Below are 23,069 nucleotides of genomic sequence, written 5' to 3'. Positions count from 1 at the left end.
TTTAATACGGTATAAGAAAATATGAAGTTTGAATCTGTCAAAAAACATAAATCTTGAGTTTAATGAACTTAAATTTCAAAGCTTGTGAGATTTATACAAAAAGAAGAAACGATACAAATTATTTTATAGAAGTCTAAATTCTTTATTTTCTTTAAAAGTAAAAAAATGAGCAAAGGAAGATGCACACTCGTTGAGACAGTACGACAATTCATTCATTTGTGGTTCAATAAATAACGTGAGAAATGCCTAAATTCCGTCCAAACAAAACAAGTTTGTAGAAGCTATTTAATTTATACCTACGTAATTTTTTTACTTTATCCACTATAACTTGCTACTCTTATTAAATTTCATATGTTTCGCTCGGTCAATATTTAATCACAGTTACTATGTACATTAAACTCTACTTATAACTAATTTACCATGATTTATTTGGTTTAGTAATAAAAGCGTATGTAAAGACATGTTTAAACACCATATGCTGATAAACTTTTACTATTCCGAGTTATGTGAATAGTTTTTTAAGTAACGTTGTAACGTAAAAAGACTATTTTAACCAAAGAATTGGTTAGTCCAATTAACAAACAAACGGACATATACCTTTCTTCTAAGTGTTTTATTACATGTCTCAGCCGACAAGAAATCACGCGCAGTCTGTAAGAATTAAAGAATTTGACAAACTGGCAAAACCAACACATGTGCTAGCTCCCACTTCATTTATATTACACTCAATTCACCACCATACAACCCCAAAATCTCATCTACTACTATACCATACTCTTCATTTCCATTCAACAATCCTTCAAACATTTCTACTACAATGAGGCAATATTTCCACAATGTTGCACTCACATTCATCACATTATTATTGTCCATAACGTTGTTTCAATCAAATGCCAGAGAGCTCCGTCCAGCTGAGCACGGATTAACGAATCAAAACTCATCAACATCATCATCATCCACTACCACTACAAACGACGTCGTTCCTGAGATGCTATCGTTCTTTAACGGCAACGGGCAACGGAATACTAAGCCACCGGTGGCATTGCCGATAGCGGAGAATCTGACGTGGATTAACGGCGATAGAGGAGAAATGTCGGTTCACCACACACCTAAAGATCATGTTAAGCAAGTTTTGTTGATTTCCAGTTTGGTTTGTGGAGCAACCGGCCTTGTTTTGCTTGTAATTTCCGTGTTTGTTTATGTCGTTTTTAGGTTTCGAAAGGAAAAAACAGTGCAAAATGGAAAAGAAACGACAACGTTGTCAACGTCTGTAGATAACGTTGCTCTTGTCCAGAAATGAAGAATTACAGTGCTTCATTTACGAAAGGGATAGTAAATCTGGTTCATTTTCAATGTTTGTACCTTTTTTCCTTTCTTTCTTTTTGTTATTCTTTTTTTCCCCCCTATTCCCCTTCCGGTACCTGCATTAATGGAGTCTGACTATTTTGGAATCGCGCTGCATAGGATTCATTCGGAAAATTTTCGTACTCAGCCGAACATGAGACTTCTGGTTAAGGAAGGAACAGCCCCATCCGTGCACCATATCCATGGGTGGTTATTTTTGTATGTATAGTTGGAGTATATATTTACGAATTTTTCTTTTGTCTTTGTTTTTTGAGTATGGTATAAAAGGCTATTTAAACAATTGGGTCACTTATATAATGTAAAATTATAAACCTTAATTAAAATGGTAAGTGATCTATCATATATTAAGCCATACTGATAGAGTAAAATCATATTTTACTTTATCGATCATGTATATAACGTAAATTATTTTCATTTATCTTTCTCTGGGAGAGAATTACACATTGAGCTTGTGGCTAAAATTGTAATAGCGCAGCCTGCTAGTAGCATTGTCCGTTTTGGGTCTAGACAAGTACGGTTTTAAAACGCGTCACTAGGGTGTAAGTTCTTTTTATTTATATACCCAATCTCTCTCGCGTGTTTTGTCGATGTGGGACACTTTTCCTAAGTTAGGCTGTTAGGGTGTCAGAAAAATGAAGGAAAATTCACACCACACTATGAGCCCGTTTGGATTGGTTTATAAGTTGCTTATAAGTTGTTTTCAGCTTTTTTGAGTGTTTGGCTGGCAGCTTAAAGTCATTTTGTGCTTAAAATAAGCTCAAAAAAATAATTGGGTTCATTTGATTTAGCTTATCTAAAGCAGCTTGTAAGCTAAAAAAAATAAATTAGATTACTCCAACTTATTTTTTTTAGCTTATAAGCTGTTTTCAGCTTATAGGCATAAGTCCATCCAAAAAGGCTCTATACTACTAAAATTATAGGCAATTTTTTTAATTTACCAAACATAGCAAGATTTTGTGATTCATAGCAGATTTGGAAAAAAAAGTGCACAGGTGCGCAGCCCTAACTTTATTGATTTTCTGGAAAAGCGATCTGCGTATAATTGGCTTATTCTGTTACTAGATGGGCTGTGCCCGCGCAAGGCACAGACATTTCCCCAACATAGTTTGTATAAATGAAATCCCACATTAGAAAAGTTAATTTCACGGTGTTCTATTTTGTAGTAGGATTATCCAAATATCATCAAGCTAAATATTGTGAGTAACATAATATACTGCATTCATTTGCACAACAAAGCATTTCTTTTGTTTCATTTCTTCCGGAACAATCACATATACCTATTTAATTAAGGTTCTACTACCACAAATTCAATGCGTAATCTCTATTCCAATAATCTCATTTCCAAACAAAGCAACAATTCCCATCACGTCCATCACGGAAGATGAATAAAACTGAGTTTCATGATGAGTTTTCAGCTGGCAACAAAAGCTGGCTACAGTTATCGTGTCTTGGATGTATTGAATTGTCTCGTCCTCATTCTGCCCATTGGAAGATTCCCTTATTTTCAAAACCAGGTCCACTAGCTGAATAAAACTTGCCAAGAGAAAGTCAATACCCCCACAAGCACAGGGAATTGAAATTGAGAAACAATGGGAAAACATGTGCAAAAAGGGAAGACAAAAATTGGAATTCTTTTAAATAGGCAATACACAACAATTAAACCCATATATTAGGCCTCTGTCACCCACTCAAACTTTAGAATTAATGATCACAAGGTACAATAAAATTAAATGAACTTTGCATTGGAAGCTAAAAGTACTTAAGTTTTTATTTATGATCAATTCACCACGTAAATGGCGAATTACATGTCAAATCAGACATAGGCTTGATCCAAGTATTAGAAGAAGGTCTTCTTAATCCATACAAAGTTTTATAGGAACGAGAACTACCAAAGCAATGATATTTTCTAGTATCCAGAGAGTAAAACAGGCATTTGTTGTCGTTGCCATTAAACCAAGGCATGTAAATCTTGTTCCCTGTATTACCTCTGACTGAGATTGTTTCAGCAAATGTTGCTGGATGACTAATAAAGAGTGTCTTATCTCCTAAATTATGCACAGGCACCCAAATCATTCTGGATTCATCAAGCTTACAGACTTGAACCCATTCCCCGTCACAACTCATGAACACCGCCAACAATTCTCCATCACTTTCCGCCATGAAACTCTGGCAACGCTTATTAGAGAGACGGTTTTGAAGAAAAGTGGTCGCGGAGTTGATCCAACGCGGTCCATCCTTCTCGACATCATAAATGACGAGGTCTCCATATCCGCCCAAACAATAGTAATTCCCCTTGTACAATAAGGAGTCACAATAATATGAGTCGTAATCTTCAGGCCTGTCAAATTCTCGTACGGTCCATTCCTCTTCTCCTCGTTTGAGAATGAAAAAATTTATCTTGCCATAGTTGAACGAGGTCATGCAGAAGATTGTGCAATCAGGGGAAGTAGGGGGAGCGGAGAAAGAGAAACCGTATAGTGGACCGGCCACAGCAAGACGTGGTAACTCAACTTTGACATTCGTAAAGGGGTTGAAGAAGCACATGTAGTAGTGGGATGTATTCATTAGCAACCAACTATAATTTGAAGAGCGGGTGCAGCCATCATTAGGCAAGTCATAGATGTCGACACCAACAATGGAATTGCATATCGGATGATGAAGAGAGTTGCTGAACATCAAACAGGGTGGGAAAACTGCAAAAGAGTTTGTTGATGATTTCCAGGACTTGCAAACAGCTTGAAAGGCAGCAAAATCTGCTGCAATGAGTTGGGATGATATGCTGTGAAGAAGGTCTGCTGGAAGATCTGTCCATAGTTTCTCCTGTGAATCCAATAGAAGTGAACAGAACAAATCACTGTTATCACATCTTATGAAGAAAACAAAATATATTTCTCCAACTCTTCTTGAGCAAGCCGCATTAGCCTAGCAACGTATTTAAACCTAACTACTGTCAGTCTATCGACGGCCTAACCTAGGTTGGGCGGAGGGTGTAAATGGTACCGTTCGGACGGTTATTTTATAAAATTTATATCATATCGCTTTTCGGTAATTTTATTGTGTATAATCAAAATTAGACTTTTCGAAACCGTCCCATCATCTCGGTTTCTCTTCGGTATCGGTATGGTTCAGTTAATTTTCGGTATTTTTTTCAAAAAAATTGTAAAAAGCACTAATAAAAGTTAGAATAAACTACCATCTATACTCTATGCAGGACTTTGGCGAAAATCCTGTAGACATTTTTACTAGTTTAAAAGGTGATGAATCAAGAAAACATGAGAGACAACAAGAATAGAGATTCATCCCACTATTTTACGTTGTATAAAACAATGTTAAGCAAAAACAAAAAAATATAATTTAGATCATACAAGCGGGAAGAAATCAATCAAGAAGAGACTCAAAAATTGAGTCTACTAAGATTAAATATACATCCAATAAGAGAAATTTAAATCATTAGAGAGGAAAGATATGTACTAACTTGTAGCTTGCTACCCAATATCATTGGATTACCTTGAAGTTTACTACTAACTACTCGACATTCTAGAACTAATTTAGTTTCGATATGAGTAGTAGAATAGGTTTTAGAGTTCGGACTTTGGGTGGTAATTATGTTTATATTTACACAAATATTATTTGATACGGTTCGGTATTTTTTGGGTTAATTTTTATAAAATTAAAAACATACCTAATTATTCGGTATGGTTATAAATTTATATAGAAACCGTCGGCTTTATTAAAAATAACCTGAAAATCGATTCGGTACTATTCGGTTCGGTCGGTTAAGTCCGTTTTTAAAAATCCATTGACACCCCTAGTTTTTAATACGAATTTCAAGTGAGAATTCCAGTTTCCCTTTTTCCACAAATAGAGATTTGGTTGTAGAAGGATCGAATTGTATCCGAAGAGACTTAAGTTATGAGCCGAATATTTTTCTTCATATAGACTCGTGAATTAATAATAAAAGAAAGGTACTATAATTAAGAAGTGCAGAGGCAAATACATACAGAATCAGGACTAGGAGGCAAAACTTGAGCGATGTTACTTTCTTCAGCAGCCATGGATAAGAATCTCTGTATTGCTAACTGCGAAAACAAACACCAGCTTCTAGTTTGGTTGTAGTATGAAATTTATTATGGTGATTGATTGGCTTTCACACTTCAGTAAGGATTAGTTCGTAATTGCTTTCCTTCCGTTACAAGAAAGTGGAAAAATCCCCACTTATTATCAAATTAGGAAAAAGATACCTAATTTGTATTGGAATCAGTTAATAAAAAGGCCCTCCAAAACTTGTTATTTATGCTCTTCTTTTTGCTAAGTGCCCTTGTTGCTCACATTGCAGTCTACGCCTTCCAGCAATCACTTGTGAGACAAAAGGTTTGAGTTTCTCTCTCGTGTACTTGTGAAATTGTTAATATTGTTTTCAAAAGAGAAGACACCCTTTTGTTTTTTTATTACTAGTAATTACTGATCCCTTCTTATAATTATTCTTAGTTCTTACTAGTTTTTTCTTGAAGAAGAAAAAGAGTCCACCATGGAAAAGCAGGAGCATAGAAGATGCACAGATACTTGTCAAGATGTCAGTACACAACCCTATCCCTGGCTTGTCTACTCGCATGGAATTGACAGACAGAAACAAACGTTCTACAACATAGTAGCCGATCGTTACCACACAAAAAGCATCCCTACGATGCGCGACAAAAAAATATGCTTCTCCGATCATGGATGGGTACTATTACAAGACTATTCGACCGCCAGATATTCTCTCCTAAATATGACCACGATGGAGGAGGAGATTCAGCTTCCAGACTTACCAGCGGTAGATCGCAAGTTTTGCCTTTGCCAAATCTTGACTTCATCACCAAGCAGTGATCCCAGTAGTCGAATCATGTTTATAGTAGGTAGTGCTACTGACGATTTCGTCATGTCTTGCCATCCTGGTGATGACCATTTTGTCAGGCATAGATTCACAGTCGACGACGATAGTCATCTATACGCCGCAACTTGTATCAATCGAAAGCTCTATGGCTTAACCGGGTCTATGGATTTGGTCGTAGCTGATATCAGTACTGACCCTTTGGAGATTCGTTCCCAGAAACTAATAGTAGATGAGTCTCTCGATGAGATATTCATACCATTCCAAACGACTTCTTACTTAATGGAATGTAACAAAGAAATCTTTCTCGTCTGGATGCAATATTTTGCTCGTGGTCGGCAGGACATCACAGGATTCAGGCTCTTCAGAGCGGATACTTCAACAAAGGCATGGGCGGAGGTGAAAAATATAGGTGAGCAGCATGCAATCTTCATCGACAACGCTCATGCTTTTTGTATGGAAACAGGAGGCAGCATCAAAGGAAATTGCATCTACTTCACGGAGAGCGAAAATAGGAGCCTCTACACTTACTCTTTTGAAGATCAATGCATCACCATGACTTTACCTTGCCGTCTTTCTGCTACAGTTGTTCCAGAATCTGATGATAGTGTGTGGATTCTTATTCCTCCTGTCAAGAATTAATTGAGAAGAAAAATACATCTCATTACTTAATTTGTTACATACTACTGCTCTTTTAATTATTCTTTGATTCCATATTTATGTATCATATTGGAACTCCTTCGAAAGCATTATTTGTGGACTGGGCTTTTCAAACTTGTTACTCCCAGTTGTAAGGACTCAAAAGTTCAACTGGTGATTATGTATCTTGCTCATACTGGAGCTCAAATTTTGGTGCTAACAATTGTTTGAGACAAGCATCATTTGGCCAATCTTTTAGAAAACTGGAAGTGCTAAATAGTCTAAATGGTCGTAGAAGTTGTATCTCTAATATGTGGAAGGAGCAAAAGTTTACAGTTTATCTTAGAATCAGAAGATTAGCTTTTTTAGGACAGAACTATAATACCTAAAGATTTAGCAATATTCTTAAATTTACATTCCACAGCAAATTCCAATCCATAAAAGAAATCTCAGCTGGACTCCAAACCAATCAATTCATATTTTCTAGCTAAGAAATATTCTCCTCATTTCAGCGGCTGTTAAGAATATTTTTGTGGTGTATTGAAGATTTGCAAACATGAAGATTGATTTACCTATAGATACAAAAAGAAACACAAGAATTACAAAAAGAAACACAAGAAAGCTAAGGAAAAAAAGCTTGACGAATAAGAATTGGTAGTCGTAAGTGATGCATAGAGAAAGAAGAACTGACAAAACAATTAATTTAAGATAGAACAGTGTAGAAAGAATGCGAGTAACCATCAGCTGGTAAGATGTTGCATAATTCTGTCACTTCTCTATTCAGCCATGATAAATCAACATTAGCATATATTTGCTGAAATGAACATGAACAATGAGCATGCTCACCAACCTTAAAAGTGTAATATGGACAACAGTTATCATCTCAGAATTGCCATTATAGACATTTGAAAAATAAATATAGAGTGCAAGTTCTAATTACCCACATTTATTCTCTGACTACCATTGAGTAGTGAACTTTTATGTTGAAGACTGGCAGTACAACAGCATTTAAAGTGCACGTAAAGTTTCTCCGGCAATAATGACAAATAATGCACAATTCCTAATCAATAGACTTCAACATGCCATTGTTTGTTCTTTTTGAGTTTTGAGAGCTTCTGTTCCCATCTCTCGCCTCTTTCTTCCGCGACCCTCTTCAAGGTATCCTGAATTCCGGGCATCATTCCCTTCAACCCACAGAAATAGATGTGCGCCCCTTCATCCAGAAGTTTGAAGATCTCGTCGCTATATTCTTCGATTTTATCCTGAACATACATCTTGCCCCCTTTCTTGTTCTTATGTTCTCGGCTAAGGGCACGATCATACCTGAAATTATCTGGGTATTCGTGAAGATAGTTGGTGAACTCTTCATCATAAAGAAGGCTATCACTGTTTGCCACCCCAAGGAAGAGCCAAGCGAGGCCATTGAACTTGAATGTGGGAACTGATTCCATGAACATACGACGAAGGTAGCCTCTAAAGGGAGCCACACCAGTTCCAGTTGCAATCATGATGTGGGTGGCATTAGGATTATCTTCGGGCAGCAGCATTATCTTACCGGAAGGACCTGCGCCAAAGTATTCAAAGAACAATCAATGAAGGAGAATTAAGAGCTTGAGTCCTACTGAATAGGCGACCCCCAAAATAAATGAGTAAGAAATTAAGAAAATAGATTATCTCCATTCTGTTGCGAAGAATAAGCAGATGTGCTAAGCAACATACTGTCAATACAAAAGCAGTACTAGCAGACAAAACCATAGAGTAAAAAAATTCTAGTGGCAATTAAATTAAAAACAAAAGGTTAGTTAACCTGAATGTTACCTAGAGATTATGATTTCAACATGCTCCATTTTCAGAAAAATGTAATGCCTCCTCAGCGTATTCCATTACTAAAACAAAGAAAATCACTTTAACATAGACAAATTGCGCTGAAGCATTTTTTTAATTTTGATCAGAGAAGCCACAGGAAGTACCAAAAAAGTTACTCTGAAGGATACTGCATTGTGAAGTAAATATCAGCCAACACTAATGAATTTTTATGTAATAAGGAGGATGGATTAATGTATTATCAAAAAACTTCTACAGATCATCAGAATTTCTAGTTTATAACCTTGTTTAACAGTTTGCTGCCCTAAGAAAATTTTCTTTCTTCATATTCTAAAATGTCCCCCAAAAAACAAGCCAAAGCAACTGATGTGATAAAAGATGAGATAGCAAAAAGGAAGAGATATGAGAGTTTATGCAACGCCTGGAGCAAGACAAGTAGCATTGATATGCAAGGCTTTTATAAATTCAGAATGCGAGATTTTTGTTTGGTAATATCTATAAAGCATTAGTAGTATTTTACCTGTAATCTGTACCTTGTCACCAGGCTTTGAATCACATAGGAAATTGCTGCAAACACCATTTTTTGAAGGGTCTGCTTTTCCTGTTTCAGGATCATAGTAGACAGCACGTCTGACACATAAGCTGGCAGTCTTCCCGTCAAAGGAGTCCCCATATCTAGTGGATGCAATTGAGTATAGACGAACATTGTGGGGACTTCCTGGTTTCTTTGGATTCTCCCCCTGAAACATATTGAAATATGAGCTTGGAAGATTGCTTTATGTAGAGATAATACTAGTTTATAATCAGGAACAAGTCAAGCTTGTTATACCAGAGGTACAAGGTCAAAAGCATATTCACATTAAATTTCTATATTAACAATGAGGGGAAAAACAGAAACAGTAACCATAGAATGTCCAGGTCATACCCGAAATGTAGAAGCTTCATCCTAAAATTATCAGCCAGCTAACCTTATGATGATGGGGTTGACATACAGTGATTATTGCTAGGTTTTTTTAACTGAACTTCCCACCATGTATATTGGCACCTCTCCATCTATTGGAATCATCTTTACCAACAAAGGATAAAAAGAACAACACGAATTTTAGAGTAGTTTGAAAGTATCCATTTAAGCCTACTGTGCCTGCAATATTTTATTTCTAGAGTCATCAAACAAATAAACAAGTAGTGAACAACAAAGTACAGGCAAACAAACCGTAGGTCATTAGAGCCAACAACATACGCCCCTCTAGTAACTGCAAAAGCACAAGTTAGTTTACACAGAAAATCTACCAAGTAAAAATATGGTAAGAGCTAGCAAAAAGAGAGAATATGGATCTCGTTCAGACTGTAATATAACAGATCAAATGAAATTAAACAAGGGAAAGGACAGAACTCTCAGAATTGTAATGAAGATAATGGGAGAATTTTTTTTTGAATCCAATACTTACAGGAGGAATGATACCATAACTTTGTCCTTCCCAGTAAGGAACATTGCCACCATGATCAATGACAATGTGACAAGTCTCCCCAGGAGCTTTTGGGCCTACAAGCCTCTCAACAGAGACAATCTTTGCCATGTATGGTTCCTTGGGCTTGTAAATATTCAATGGCGGTCCATTTGCATCTTCAAGTGATAAAGGCGATACTAAAACTTGATCTTTGCTTGCTGGTTGCACTGACATACAAACAATGTGTTGGCTTCTGGATCTTGAGGTTTTTAGATTAACACGAAGCATAGAGATCCATGATTTATCAGTAAATGTTACATTTGTAGTCTGTAACATAATGAAATAAATATCCATTTAGTACTTCGCCAATAAATACTAAATGGTGCCTATTACTCTAGTCAAATCACTTCCGACGGTGTAAGCCAATAGAGCAAAACATGTTACTTCATACAACAGGAAATCCTCGGACAACTTGACGAGAGATATATCAGTATAAGTAGCAACCAAAAGTGCACCTTTTGCTCTGTATCTTGTGTTAACCACAGAAGTTTCAAAGTTATTATGATATCACATGTTTTTATGTTCCTTACTCATTCTAGTTTCATGCACACATTTGTCACTTACCATGTGTATTTTCACTTTGAACTTTTAAGCGCTACAGTTCAATTAATTGATTTGGTGTAAACACCATATGCGGCAAGTAACTCCGCCTGTGTGAGATCGCTCACATTGCCGGTCCCAAGCCCGGATAAAGGAGGAGGGTTGCCGAGGGTCAATCGGAAACAGCCTCCCTACCCAGGTAGGAGTAAGGCTGCGCACATCTTACCCTCCCCAGACCCCACTATTGTGGGATTACACTGGGTAGTGACCAAGACCAAGACCATATGCGGCAAGTATTTACCAACTACTAACCAAGAACCAAACATAACATTAAATCAGTCCAATGAAATTAAAAACAAAGTTAAATTCCCACATTTCAAGTATCAGAAAACGAAAGTGAACATTTTTAAGGACCTTCATGGTGGATCTTGGAAAAGAGGAATCTGTTTGGAGAGGAACAACAACTGGGACCTGCATGCAAAATTTGGAAACCTTTTAAAATCGATTCCCTCAAGGCCCATCAAAGAAAATTTATCATGTAGCAGTTAAAAAACACATAGATAAAGAGGCGAAATATAAACAGAGAAAAAAAAAAAGATTAAAGATGACTGACCTGAGAAATAGCTGAATGAGCCATGATCAGATCAAAGGAAAACTATGGAATGATTTCTTATTGTTGGAAATCAGTATTCACTAGATTGTGTAATTGATTTGTTGGTACTGTATTCAATTAATCCCCCTTCTATAAACCTTCCTCTGGTATTTTCCCCATTTCAGTGAGAGTGAGTGTTCAACAATGCTTTTTCTACCTAATCATATTTAATAGTTTATCTTAATAATAATCTAATTATTTATGTTCTTAAAGAGCGGAAAATAATTCAAAAAGAGAAGGGTGATGTGTCTTGTTTGGGAAGTAGGCCAGGGAAGGAAACCAAAAAGTGAATATATAGAGAAGGAAAAAAAAAGAAAAAAAAGGTCTCAATAAGTTTGTTTTTATTAAGATTAACGTACTTCAATTTAAATACACATATTACATTTAAATTCAAATACTTGATAATGTCTAAATTATTAATTTTTGTAATAACAGCAATCCTCAGAAGCCGATTTTGTCAACGGAGAAACCTTTTTATAAAAATTTAGTAGCATTGGAGGCGGTGGGTCATGATTCGAGGAAAAAAACTAATTTCGTAACTTGGTTAAATTTGAAAAAATCGGATTGATTGAGTATCATTCATGGGTACTATTAAGAGATGAATGACATTTCTGCTCAATTTGCATATTGTAAGAGCATATTTAGTCCTTTTTCGTTTATTAATCGGCTAATTATGTTAATTGAGGGTTCTAATTAAATTAAGAGTATATTTGGACCAACTATTAAACGGTAAAAGATATGTGAGCTAAACTATTAATGAATGCGCATATCGGCTTAATTTCGAATACTTTAAGGGCATATTTAGACTTTTCTCGTAGCAAATATACTAATTTGATACATGCACTTCACAAAGTAAAAGGATTTCAAATTGTCCCTCAACAATTAAAAATGTTCAAATATGTCCTTACTTACACGACTTCCATATGAGGTGTATATTTAGATATTTTTAGTTGTACTAAATTATAGGCTTATTTCATCCGCCGCCATCTATATTTTTCCGCATAATTCACTTAGACACCTTAACTTAGACTTGTTTCGATTGAACACCTGCTTTCCTAAAATTTGTACCTATTAAACATTTTTTTGCTGATGTGGCAAAGTGCATGTAACACACATAAGACAGGTGCATGAAAGACATTATTTAGCCTATATATATATTTCTCCTCTAGATCTGCCACCTTAGCTCGTTCGCCAGAAAAAATGGAGCTGCCACCACCACCATACACCTCTCTCTCCCCCTCCCTCCTTCTCTTCTGCCAAAAATTAGTATCAAATCTAAATCTAAAGCCAAAACATATCGAACAACAAGAAAAAGAAAAAAAAAAGGAAGAAAATGTGAGGAGATTTTGGTTTGAAAGAACAAGAAGTGCTGGAACGGCGGCGACAACATGTTTAGGATTTAGGTTTAAAATTATTTTTCTTTTTATTTTACTTATAATTATTTTGGACCCCAATGCCACATGTCGTCTTTTAATTAGTCATTTTGTCATGTCATCGCCAGTGTATTACACATACTTTCTATTTTTTGTTGATTATTAAAAAAGTGGTTAATAGGTATAAAGTTTAGTGAATGTAGGTGTTCAATTGAAACGAGTCTAAGTTAAAGTGTCTAAGTGAATATTGCGAACAAATTTAGATGGCTGTAGATGACTTAAGCCTAAATTATATTTGAGACAATTGATAATATCACAAGCATTTATGAGCCGATAGCTTAACGAAGGACAAATATAAAACAAATCACAAAGTATAAAGACATTTTTACCCTTCTTCATTTTTGTTTTTTCCAAGATTTCTAAAATATCTCGACCAAAGAAACACCAGCAAAATGTAATTAACTCTCCAATCCAAGGGGCATTGTCTGTTTCTTCATAACCAAATCACATATTTGGCGCCCACTGGCTATTCTCTGTACTCTTTTTGGCTTAAGTTTAATCCAATGTCCAAACGCGGGGCCCTATATTTCCCAAGCTCTCTTCTTCTACTACTATTTGTATTCTCTCGATAATAATAATAATAATTTTCTGTCCTTCAACACGCTCCCTTTAAATTTAAAAATTGAAACCCTGCATTAGTATTCAGCTATTCTTTCTTCATTTTGAATTTTGAAAAGACTATGATTAAGGTGAAGTCTTGTTTTCCTTAGGGGTTTTACATATGGGGTTTTTGAGATTCTAGATCCGTGTCAGTTTAATACCTAGGTACGCATATTTCATTTCCTTTTTTAAAATGCTTTTTCTAGTAAGAGCCCGTTTGGATTGGCTTATAAGTTGCTTATAAGTTCTTTTCAGCTTTTTTGAATGTTTGACTGATCAGCTTAAAGTCATTTTGTGCTTAAAATAAACTCAAAAAAATAATTGGGTCCATTTGACTTAGCTTATAAAAAGCTTAAAAATCAAAAAAAAAAAGTTAGACTACTTCAACTTATTTTTTTAAGTTATAAGCTGCAAGAAGCTTATAGACATAAACCCATCCAAACAGGCTCTAAGTTGTCTGTGTAGTTTTGTGAATTTAAGTTGTCATTCTTTCTTGGGTACATTTCTTTTTTGTTTTTTCCTTTTATATCTTTTATTTATGGGTGTGTTTGCTTTTGAATGAGGTTTCTTTTTTAGTTGGTTGGTTCCTCTTCTTTTTTTATTGTTGAAATAAGATGTCTTTTGATTGTTGTGGGTTTTACTAGCAAATGTATGTGCGGGTTTGCGAGAGAGTTAAATCATTTGAGTTATATTAGATTATTTCTCAAAGTTGTTCTTTTTGCAATTATTTTGAATTTAGTTTTCATAGTTTCAGCCATTGTTGGCCATGGATGGTTTCAGAAGAGGTAGGGGTAGGCCAAAGAAATATTGGGGAGAGGTGATTAGACAGGACATGACGCAGTTACAGCTTACCGAGGACATGACCTTAGATAGGAAGGTGTGGAGGACCCACATTAGGGTAGAAGGCTAGTATATAAGTCTCGTTATCTTTCCTTATTAGTAGGCGCATTAGCGCATTATAATTTCTTGTGCTTTGATTTATGTTATTATTTGCTACTTTCTGTACTTTGATTACTCTATTTTATCTGTGCCGCTTTCGTGATTTGCATTTCCATATCGCTTTGAATTCCTTGATTATCCTGTTTTACTGTGTCGCTTGCATTATTTCATTGCAATATCGTTTTAAATCTTTTAACCTTATCTAACCCCCTTTTTATGCTTCTATTGAGCCGAGGGTCTCTTGGAAACAGCCATCCTACCTTGGTAGGAGTAAGGTCTGCGTACATTATACCCTCCCCAGACCCCAAGATGTGGGATTTCACTGGGCTGTTGTTGTTGTTGTTGTTGTTGTTGTTGTAGTTTCAGCCATTGTTGGTTTTAGTTGAGAATGTTTAGTGAATAGCCGATGAAAGTTTAATGGAATGTGGATTTTGTGTTGTTTAGAGATGGTCATGTTGCTATATCAAATGTGTCCCCTTTGATTGTTGCTCAATCTGTCTTATTAAAGTCAAATTTATGCTTTCAGAAATGATATTATTTTGAACCTCAGCAGATAAAGATAAGCAGACCTAGTTAATTTAACATTATCCACTCTTGGTTTTTGGTGTTTATACTGTTGGCAAACTCAAACTGTAAATATTTGATTTGTCTTCGGATGTAAAATTGGGGTATCTCTCTCTTTCTCGTGCTGTTAGTTGAAGCCATCAGCTCTAAGAGATGATGGGCAGAACTACTCGGTATCTGTATTAGTGAAAGTTAGTAGGTTCTTGATGGACAAGTTGAGCTGTGGCAAGCTGACATATACACCACCTTTATCCGATTCTTCAGATTGCAGATACTATAGAGAGTGTCCTAGTGTTTAAATGAATTTCGCCTTTTCCAACGGCTCTTTTTTTGGGAATTGTAGTTAGGGATTCATGGGTACACATATTGTCAATGTATGATCATAATTGTAGATTCAATTATTGATCTTATTACAGAAAGGCGTGGAAAATCTTTATACTTAGATGCCTGATTTTCTGATTCCAATATGAGTATAGACAATGTGCACATAGAAAGCGTAAGTAATAGCAAGACCTGCTAGAGTTGAACAATTGTCTGGAAAAGCACTTGGAAGAGGTTTGTTTTCTGCAGGTTTCTTTTACAATGGTGTTCACGTCCTCTACCTTATGTTTGTAAACCACGGAAACTCCATTAGTGTTTGAGATATTTCTTCCCACTAGTTCTCACTACCATGTCAATAAAACCTTTTGGGGAACTTGTCAGTTTTGTTACTTAATATGTCACGGAGCATGATATCTTGGAGAACTTGTCTTTTCAATGGGTTGTCATTTTGCATTTTGGTTTAGTTAAATGTTATAGTTTTACCGTGTGAAAGTTACATACCCAAAAAAAAGCTTTACTGTGTGAAAGTAGCTTAGTGCTTTTAAAGTTCATTATTCTGGGCTCTGTCCTTCACTGAAATGAAAATACCATCAAGTAACTGAGTTATTTGCGTCTAAATATGGCCTTACTGAAATTTTAAGACGTACCTGTCATCAGATTCTACGTGCTTACTTTATCACCAACTATTGAAGTAAATGACCATATTTGATGGAGTACTTGTCGTACGCAGGATTAACAGCTTTTAACAGCAATGGCAACTGGAAGTCCTTATTTTGAGGACTTGCGATGTCAACCTGAGGTCATTAATCCTCCTCAGATTGAAGACCGCACGGACATTGGTGAACATATGAACGAGCTTTCTCAGCATATAGCAAAACCTAATGTGACAGTTTCCAGTAGTGTCCGTGAGTTATTGGAATGCCCAGTATGCTTAAATGCCATGTATCCGCCCATTCATCAGGTAGGATTATCTGAATTTCTTACTGATAAATGCTGATATTTGCTTAATGTTACGTACTAAAAATACTTAACTCACATAAAGAAAGATAGAGTTCGGTTCAGGTTTTTCTTTCAGCATAGTATAGAATTGATTCAATTCACATGTTGATTGTCTATTTTATTTTAAAGTTGTTAGTGAAACAAATATCCTCCGTCTCCGAAATAATTGTGGACATTGATTTATTAATTTCTTGGATGAATTTTTGCATATTCAGGAAATGTATAAAAGTTACTAAGTATCATTTTTATATTATTGAAAATATTTAGAATGTCTTTGAGATAGTCGTTGCCAAAAAGAAAAATTATTTGATTCCTGATAGGACCATGTAAAATGGAAGAGGAGGAGTACTGATCTGCGGTCACTAACCATTATTGGAGTAATATCTTTTATATTTGGCATAGTTATTCTACTTATTTCCAAGATACTCCTGCTGTTATTGTTGTCTCTCCCTATGTAGTATTTAATTTTCCTCTCTTTTTGCCCTTATTGCAGTGTTCCAATGGTCACACACTGTGTTCTGGTTGCAAACCTAGGGTACATAATCGCTGTCCAACATGTCGACATGAGCTCGGTAATATTCGCTGCCTTGCATTGGAGAAGGTTGCTGCATCTCTTGAGCTCCCATGTAAATATCAGAGCTTTGGATGCATAGGCATTATTCCTTATTACAGCAAGCTAAAGCACGAGTCCCAATGCTCTTTCAGACCCTATAATTGCCCCTATGCGGGGTCAGAGTGCACTGTCATTGGCGACATCCCATATTTAGTTGCCCATTTAAAAGATGATCACAAAGTTGATATGCATGTGGGCAGTACCTTCAACCATCGTTATGTAAAATCAAATCCCCATGAAGTGGAGAATGCTACATGGATGCTCACAGTAAGTACTGTTGCTCTTCTTCCATTCAGCTTAGCTTAGCTTTTGGTCTAATTGAAATGGGGCAGTTCTGACAAACAGAATTCTGAAATCGTAGTAAATTTGTGTTTCCGGAAATGTTAATAGTGCGACTTCTTTGCTGTGAAGCATAGTTGCATGATTTATTTTTTGATACGTGGTGTCCGGGCCAACTTTTGCGCACCTCGACTTATTCCACGGTCTTCCTACTACCTTCCACAAGTACCAGGTAACTCTGTCCACCGTCCACCGAGGTTTGGACAGATGGTAACAAATCACCTAGACAGTTCCTTTGTGGCACATGGTTGCTTGAATTTTAGGCTGCAAGTTTGAGACTGTCTGAAAGTCTTTTTGCGTCTATTAATCGGGGCAAAGTAATCTTTCTAAATGATAAATCCAGTCCTATTCATAATAGAAATAGTAACAAATCAAATTCTCCACTTCCCTTTATTGTATAGAGTTCTAAATTGGAAGAAAGGGAGACTTTCAGCTGGATTCGGAAGTTCTTTTTTTCCTCGATATGGTAAGATAAATTTCATAAATAGAGTACCAAGAAGATATGCAAACAGCAAACAAGAAGTTACAATATTGCTGCTTTAGTTTACCCCCAGGAATTTGCATTATTACATAAGCTGGAAAGCCCTTGATCTTTGACTGAATACCTTTAATCTTAGTGGTAGAGCAATTGGCTGCATAAACTGGAATATCCAATCTTTTTTACACAAGGCACTGGCATGGGACCGTTTTCGTGAAATTATCTTTGGGGAAACCTTGAGCCAGGAAAACATTTGAGGCAACTCCATGTTAAGCTGGATGTCTTTTTGGGGTTGGAGAGACGAAGATGGCAAAGATCTCATTTTTGTTTCTTGATAACTGAGAAATACCTGAGGGCTAGTGGCGATGGAAAATATCTCTCTTTCTGGGGCAAATTCCGTATACGAGGATCTTCCCGTTTCCAACAAAGTTGCCTAGTTTGGCGGATTGTTCTATATATATCTGGTTATATGTTATGGTGTACTGATTTTATAAGTATTTTTCACTATGTAGAATCTAACCTACACTGTTTTTAGCTGATATTATTGCTTACCTTTTGGTCCTGCTCCTTTTTGAGTTTATATCTGGAATACGTCATACAAATTGTGGTCCCTGTAAATTTTCCAGGTCTTCAGTTGCTTTGGTCAGTACTTCTGTTTGCACTTTGAAGCATTTCAACTTGGAGTGGCACCAGTTTATGTTGCATTTTTACGGTTCATGGGTGATGATGAATCGGCAAAGAACTTTAGCTACAGTCTTGAAGTTGGAGGCAATGGAAGGAAGATGATTTGGCAAGGGGTACCAAGAAGCATTAGGGACAGTCACCGTAAGGTTCGAGACAGTTTTGATGGCCTCATCATTCAACGTAATATGGCACTCTTCTTTTCTGGTGGAGACCGGAAAGAGTTGAAGCTTAGAGTTACTGGTAGGATATGGAAAGAACAATGATGTTCATTGTTGTAGGACACTTTTAGTACTCTTTCAATCTAAGGATTAGGTTTTATTCATCTAGAAATCAGTTGAAGTCTTCTGATCAATGTATTTTCTTGAACAAGGAGCAACCTCTCTTTGCCTGTCCATGATTAAAATACATTAGTGAGAAGGCATAGTCATTTCGTGGAATGTGTCTTGCTATAGGTGGCACTACTGTCTAATGTGTGCCACAGTAAAAGATGTCTATCCATGAAGTTCTTTATTTCGAAATCCATTGCAGAATTCCACTTTATTCTCTTTCAAAAAGTAACTTAGCCAAAAGTGGGAATCGTATCAAAGTAGGTTTGGAGTTCGTAGTTCAAAAATCAATAGAAAGCTTTAGTTTGGGGTCAGGTAAATAAAGTAGATTCCAACATGCTTATCTGTTCCAGAGATAAAATTGTGAAATATATGAATTATTGTGAGAAACTACTCAAAATTTAGTAAAAAAAATGTATTTTCATTACAAAAATCATGTACCGCAACCAGTCACTTAGAAAGGTTACATGTTTAAAAGCAAGTCCAAAGGGAAACCAAGTATTAACTGTGTGAGTGTTACAATTATTGACGACGTTTTAAATTTCAATATTTCATTTTCCCTCGATCCCTTAGAGAATTCGCGATTTTTGTAGCACAAAAAAAAAAAATCGAACCAAACTAGCACCAAAAAAAAATATATTAGTAGGTTTCACGCACTAAGGAGGTCCTCTGTTTCCACTTCTCAAGTTTATCTTGACGAAGGTCATGCTATGCAAAAATGACTTCGCTCAAGTCAGAAACAGCTAAAATCATTGAGACAATGACCAAACATAGCATAAACTTGAGAAGTGATTCCGTTATTGTCTTGAAGTTTGTGCTCATCACAAACAAGTTGAACAAACCCGGAGTTTCATCACAAAGCAGTCGAAGACGACCACAAAGATCAGAACAACTCTTTTCATGGTGGAATGAGCATGTTAAGTGGTCCACATTGATTGAGGTAATGGGCTACTATCTCCTCATATTATCTTCGATAATTTTCACCTCATGATCTAACTTTTGGATCTGAGTCACGCCCAAAATCCATTTTTTTAGGTACATCTACTATTCCTAATCGACATGCTTTTCATGTTTCAGATTATAAGAATCGATATTTACCTGAGAATTGCATGGTTTATTATAGTAGTAAGGTATCATGATTTATAGTAGCAACTGAGAGGTAAAAATAGAACTTACTCTTTCAGTCCATGGGCATAAAACTTTGTGCGTGACCTCCTTCAAGTTTAAAAGTGGAAACAGAGGACCTCCTTCACGGACTAAATTCTTGCGTGAAAGGCCCAAGTTGCACTTTTCCAGTTTGGTCCTTTCACGCACTAATTTAGTGCATGAAACCTACTAATATTTTTTTTTGTGCTAGTTTGATTCAATTTTTTTTTTGCTATAAAAGTCGCGGAGAGGAATACATTATATGGCGTACACTCTTTTAATTTAAAATTATAATTTTTTTTTAAGGGAAAAGGGTCAAATATACTCCTCTACTTTAGTTTATTGATTAACTTTGCCCTCAGTTAGCCAAAATAGTCAAATATACCCCTCCAGTTACAAGTTGGGCCAAATATACTCCTACCGTTAGCAAAATTTCAAAAACACCCCTCATTTCTAACATATTCTTACGTAAGCAAGTCTAGTAATTGGAATTGGGTCATGAGCGCCACATGACATTTAACTTATTCTATGTGGTGCCAACGCGACAATTTTTTAAAAAACAAATATAAAAAAATGACTTTTATTAAAAATCTGAAACTTTTTTGTCTTAATAAAATCCATTTTTTAAAAATATATTCTCGAAAATTGGATATTTTAGTTAAAAATTTTGAAAAAGTGTAAAGTTTTTTTTTTTAAAGTGTATTAATTTTAAAAAAAATCTGAAAAATTGATTTTAAAAATAATCATTTTCCAGATTTTTTTTAATAAAAAAAATCAGATTTTTAAACAAAACTATTTTTAACAGATTTGTTGTTAGAAAAATCAATTTTCCAGATTGATTTTTAAAAAATTGTCATGTAGGCACGATATAGAATAAGTTAAATGGCATGTGGCGTCTATGTCACTCAATTTCAATGACTAAACTTGTTTATGTGAAAATATGTTAGAAATGAGGGATATTTTTGAAACTTTTCTAACGGTAAGAGTATATTTATCCTCAACTTATAACGAGAGGGATATATTTAACTATTTTAGCTAACGAAATTAGTTAATAAGTTAAAGTAGAGAGACATATTTGACGCTTCCTTTTTGTGAATGCATATATTCTTATATTTTTTGTTCAGTCAACCACTCGTCTAATTGTAATGTCCTTTTACCTCAGTTGGGAAGATTCGCCAAAATCTGGGTGCAGTTTGAACCCCACTGCCACGTGGTCAATATTGAATGGCGTATATTATTTTACTTTTTTTTTTTATTTGCTTAAATTATTTAGCTGACAAGACCAAATAGGCCCCACATAAACTTCTGGCTAAGAATGCAACTGCTTTTTCCCCATTCTGTCTGCCAAAGATTTGGACCATTTCTGTCTTTTCTCTCCAAGCCACATATTTTCTGTTTCCCGTTTTTCTTTTCTTATGTATTCCTTGAGGCTGTACTTAAAAGTAAACTAAAACTTTTACCAAACACATTTTATACTTGTATTACAGTTGACTGATATTACGTTTAATAAAAGCTTAATGCATGTGCAGTCTCCTAAATTTATCTCATTTTTTCATTTTAAAATCTCAACTAAATATTATTTCTATTGAATCTTTAAATTTGGCCTCAAGTGTATTCATCAAACATAATCCAATTTACATAGTAGCATATATGGTGAGTTTTATTTACTTTAGCCTTGCGCGTGAATGTTAATCGCATCTTACGTGAAAAATTCAATCAATTAAAACACCACACCCATTAATTATTCACATCAGATAGAAAGAAGTGTGCTACTGTGTTATATAAGTGAAGAAGCACCACTTAAACCAATTAAATAACAAAACTGGAAAATAAGAAATCAAAATTGGAAACTAAAACTGAAAAATAAGAAAACCAAAATTGGAAAATAAGAAGCCTTTTTAAGCCACACCAAATCCTATTATGTTATTCCAGAATCCCAAAAAAGCTTCAAAATCAATCTCAAAAGGCTGGTCTTCAATTCCTGGTTGACTGAATCACTTGGTTCTTAAAATACGTGAGAGGTTTTAATTGATTGAATTTTTCACATAGGATGCGATTGACATTCACGCTAAAAAAAAATGAAACTCACCATATATGTTATGTAAGTTGGATTGTGTTCGATAGACACGCTTGAGGCCAAGTTCAGGGGTTCAATGAGAGCAACACTTAGTTGAGGTGCCAAAATAAAAACAAATTTAGGAGGCTGCATATGCATTAAATCCAAATTCAAAATATTTTAGATACTACCTATAACATTTATGCATTATGCTGTTTGAAATTTCTTCATTTCTTTTTTGAGTACCGTCTCTAATTAGCCTAAAATTATGCAAAATATAATAGGCGAGAAATTTTAGTGATACTAATTTTGAGTATCTTCCGAATTATATATGAGACATGCATTTCCCTGTATACATGTAGAATAATTATTTTATTGACACCATTTTAGAGTTAATAAAATTAACACAAATATATATTATAATGTAACTACAGTAATAACTAATTCCGGAATAACTAATCCTAGATATGTAATCTTGGGATAACTTAGGGGTCGTTTGGTCTGAAGGATAAGTAAAAAATAGTCCCGAGATAAAATTTTAATGTCTCCTTATTCCATGTTTGGTTGGAATAAAAATTCGAAATAATTAATCACGGGATTAGTTATCCCGAGATTGTAGCCTTATTTTATCTCACCTTAAGGGTGAATAACTAATCCCGAAATTAGTTATTCCAGGATAAGTTGTTTCCCAACCAAACGAGCCCTATTAGAGTATAGTTTCACCGTCAAGATTTGTGATGCATAAACCAATCTTTTCATTCTTAACCAGAGTTTCTGAATGAACTTTACGCCATGTGGATCTAAATTAGTTAGATTATTAGATTCAGAATATTAAATGATTATAAAAGAAAAAAAAGTTTCTAAAGAGAGAAAGAAGGAAAAAAAAAGCTAAGAATAGTGAAAACCAATACTACATATAAAACCTTTCTATAATTGTTTTTCTATAATTGTCATTCGTTATAACAATATTTCACTATAACGGTTCAGTCTTCTCCGAAATCGATTTTTCATGTTATATTTTACTTCTCTATAACAACATTCTAACTATAACAATAGTGACATTCATTATAACAGTACACTGTTTATAAAAATCACCTCTCCATAATAGTCATACTCAAATATTATGTAAGAAATATAACAGTCATACTCAAATATTATATAATAATATTTTGT

The 23,069-nt window shown here is 35.2% G+C and overlaps 4 protein-coding genes across 6 annotated transcripts; 2 read left to right on the top strand and 2 right to left on the bottom strand.

Annotated features, from left to right (window-relative positions):
• The first annotated feature begins 676 nt into the window (after positions 1-676).
• LOC132621968 (uncharacterized) lies at positions 677-1,608 on the top strand. Its single transcript, XM_060336466.1, has one exon. The coding sequence runs from the start codon at positions 818-820 to the stop codon at positions 1,298-1,300; it is 483 nt and encodes a 160-aa protein (XP_060192449.1). The 5' UTR covers positions 677-817; the 3' UTR covers positions 1,301-1,608.
• Positions 1,609-2,994: 1,386 nt separating this feature from the next.
• Positions 2,995-4,306, bottom strand: LOC132623171 (F-box/kelch-repeat protein At1g57790-like). Its single transcript, XM_060337883.1, has one exon. The coding sequence runs from the start codon at positions 4,039-4,041 to the stop codon at positions 3,148-3,150; it is 894 nt and encodes a 297-aa protein (XP_060193866.1). The 5' UTR covers positions 4,042-4,306; the 3' UTR covers positions 2,995-3,147.
• A 3,323-nt stretch (positions 4,307-7,629) lies between these two features.
• On the bottom strand, positions 7,630-11,628 carry LOC132621690 (ferredoxin--NADP reductase, root-type isozyme, chloroplastic-like). Its single transcript, XM_060336044.1, has 5 exons — positions 11,360-11,628; positions 11,161-11,217; positions 10,147-10,473; positions 9,219-9,438; positions 7,630-8,438 (listed from the first exon to the last, which is right to left on the bottom strand). The coding sequence occupies exons 1-5, from the start codon at positions 11,381-11,383 to the stop codon at positions 7,939-7,941; spliced, it is 1,128 nt and encodes a 375-aa protein (XP_060192027.1). The 5' UTR covers positions 11,384-11,628; the 3' UTR covers positions 7,630-7,938.
• A 1,636-nt stretch (positions 11,629-13,264) lies between these two features.
• On the top strand, positions 13,265-18,805 carry LOC132622729 (E3 ubiquitin-protein ligase DIS1-like). 3 transcript variants are annotated; one of them, XM_060337381.1, is made up of 4 exons: positions 13,265-13,520; positions 15,986-16,216; positions 16,748-17,134; positions 18,311-18,805. In XM_060337381.1, the coding sequence occupies exons 2-4, from the start codon at positions 16,007-16,009 to the stop codon at positions 18,629-18,631; spliced, it is 918 nt and encodes a 305-aa protein (XP_060193364.1). In that variant the 5' UTR covers positions 13,265-13,520; positions 15,986-16,006; the 3' UTR covers positions 18,632-18,805. The 3 variants fall into 3 exon arrangements, with proteins under 3 accessions (XP_060193364.1, XP_060193363.1, XP_060193365.1); XM_060337380.1 differs by having other exon boundaries at positions 13,266-13,596; XM_060337382.1 differs by lacking the exon at positions 13,265-13,520 and adding an exon at positions 13,692-13,928.
• The last annotated feature ends 4,264 nt before the right edge of the window (positions 18,806-23,069 follow it).

The sequence above is a fragment of the Lycium barbarum genome, chromosome 12 (genome assembly GCF_019175385.1).
Source record: "Lycium barbarum isolate Lr01 chromosome 12, ASM1917538v2, whole genome shotgun sequence".
In the NCBI taxonomy this organism is placed as follows: Eukaryota; Viridiplantae; Streptophyta; class Magnoliopsida; order Solanales; family Solanaceae; genus Lycium; species Lycium barbarum.
This window is presented reverse-complemented; position numbering and strand designations above follow the sequence as displayed.

What these genes read in the sequence shown, in the direction of transcription:
- LOC132621968 (XM_060336466.1), top strand. Translation starts at nt 818, where the DNA reads ATGAGGCAATATTTCCACAATGTTGCACTCACATTCATCACATTATTA.
- LOC132623171 (XM_060337883.1), bottom strand. Translation starts at nt 4,041, where the DNA reads ATGTTCAGCAACTCTCTTCATCATCCGATATGCAATTCCATTGTTGGT.
- LOC132621690 (XM_060336044.1), bottom strand. Translation starts at nt 11,383, where the DNA reads ATGGCTCATTCAGCTATTTCTCAG. An exon ending in CTCATTCAGCTATTTCTCAG is followed by an intron (nt 11,218 to 11,359) that starts GTCAGTCATCTT and finishes TTTTGCATGCAG; the next exon opens with GTCCCAGTTGTTGTTCCTCT. An exon ending in TTCCAAGATCCACCATGAAG is followed by an intron (nt 10,474 to 11,160) that starts GTCCTTAAAAAT and finishes ATTATGTTACAG; the next exon opens with ACTACAAATGTAACATTTAC.
- LOC132622729 (XM_060337381.1), top strand. Translation starts at nt 16,007, where the DNA reads ATGGCAACTGGAAGTCCTTATTTTGAGGACTTGCGATGTCAACCTGAG. An exon ending in TGTATCCGCCCATTCATCAG is followed by an intron (nt 16,217 to 16,747) that starts GTAGGATTATCT and finishes CCCTTATTGCAG; the next exon opens with TGTTCCAATGGTCACACACT. An exon ending in ATGCTACATGGATGCTCACA is followed by an intron (nt 17,135 to 18,310) that starts GTAAGTACTGTT and finishes TAAATTTTCCAG; the next exon opens with GTCTTCAGTTGCTTTGGTCA.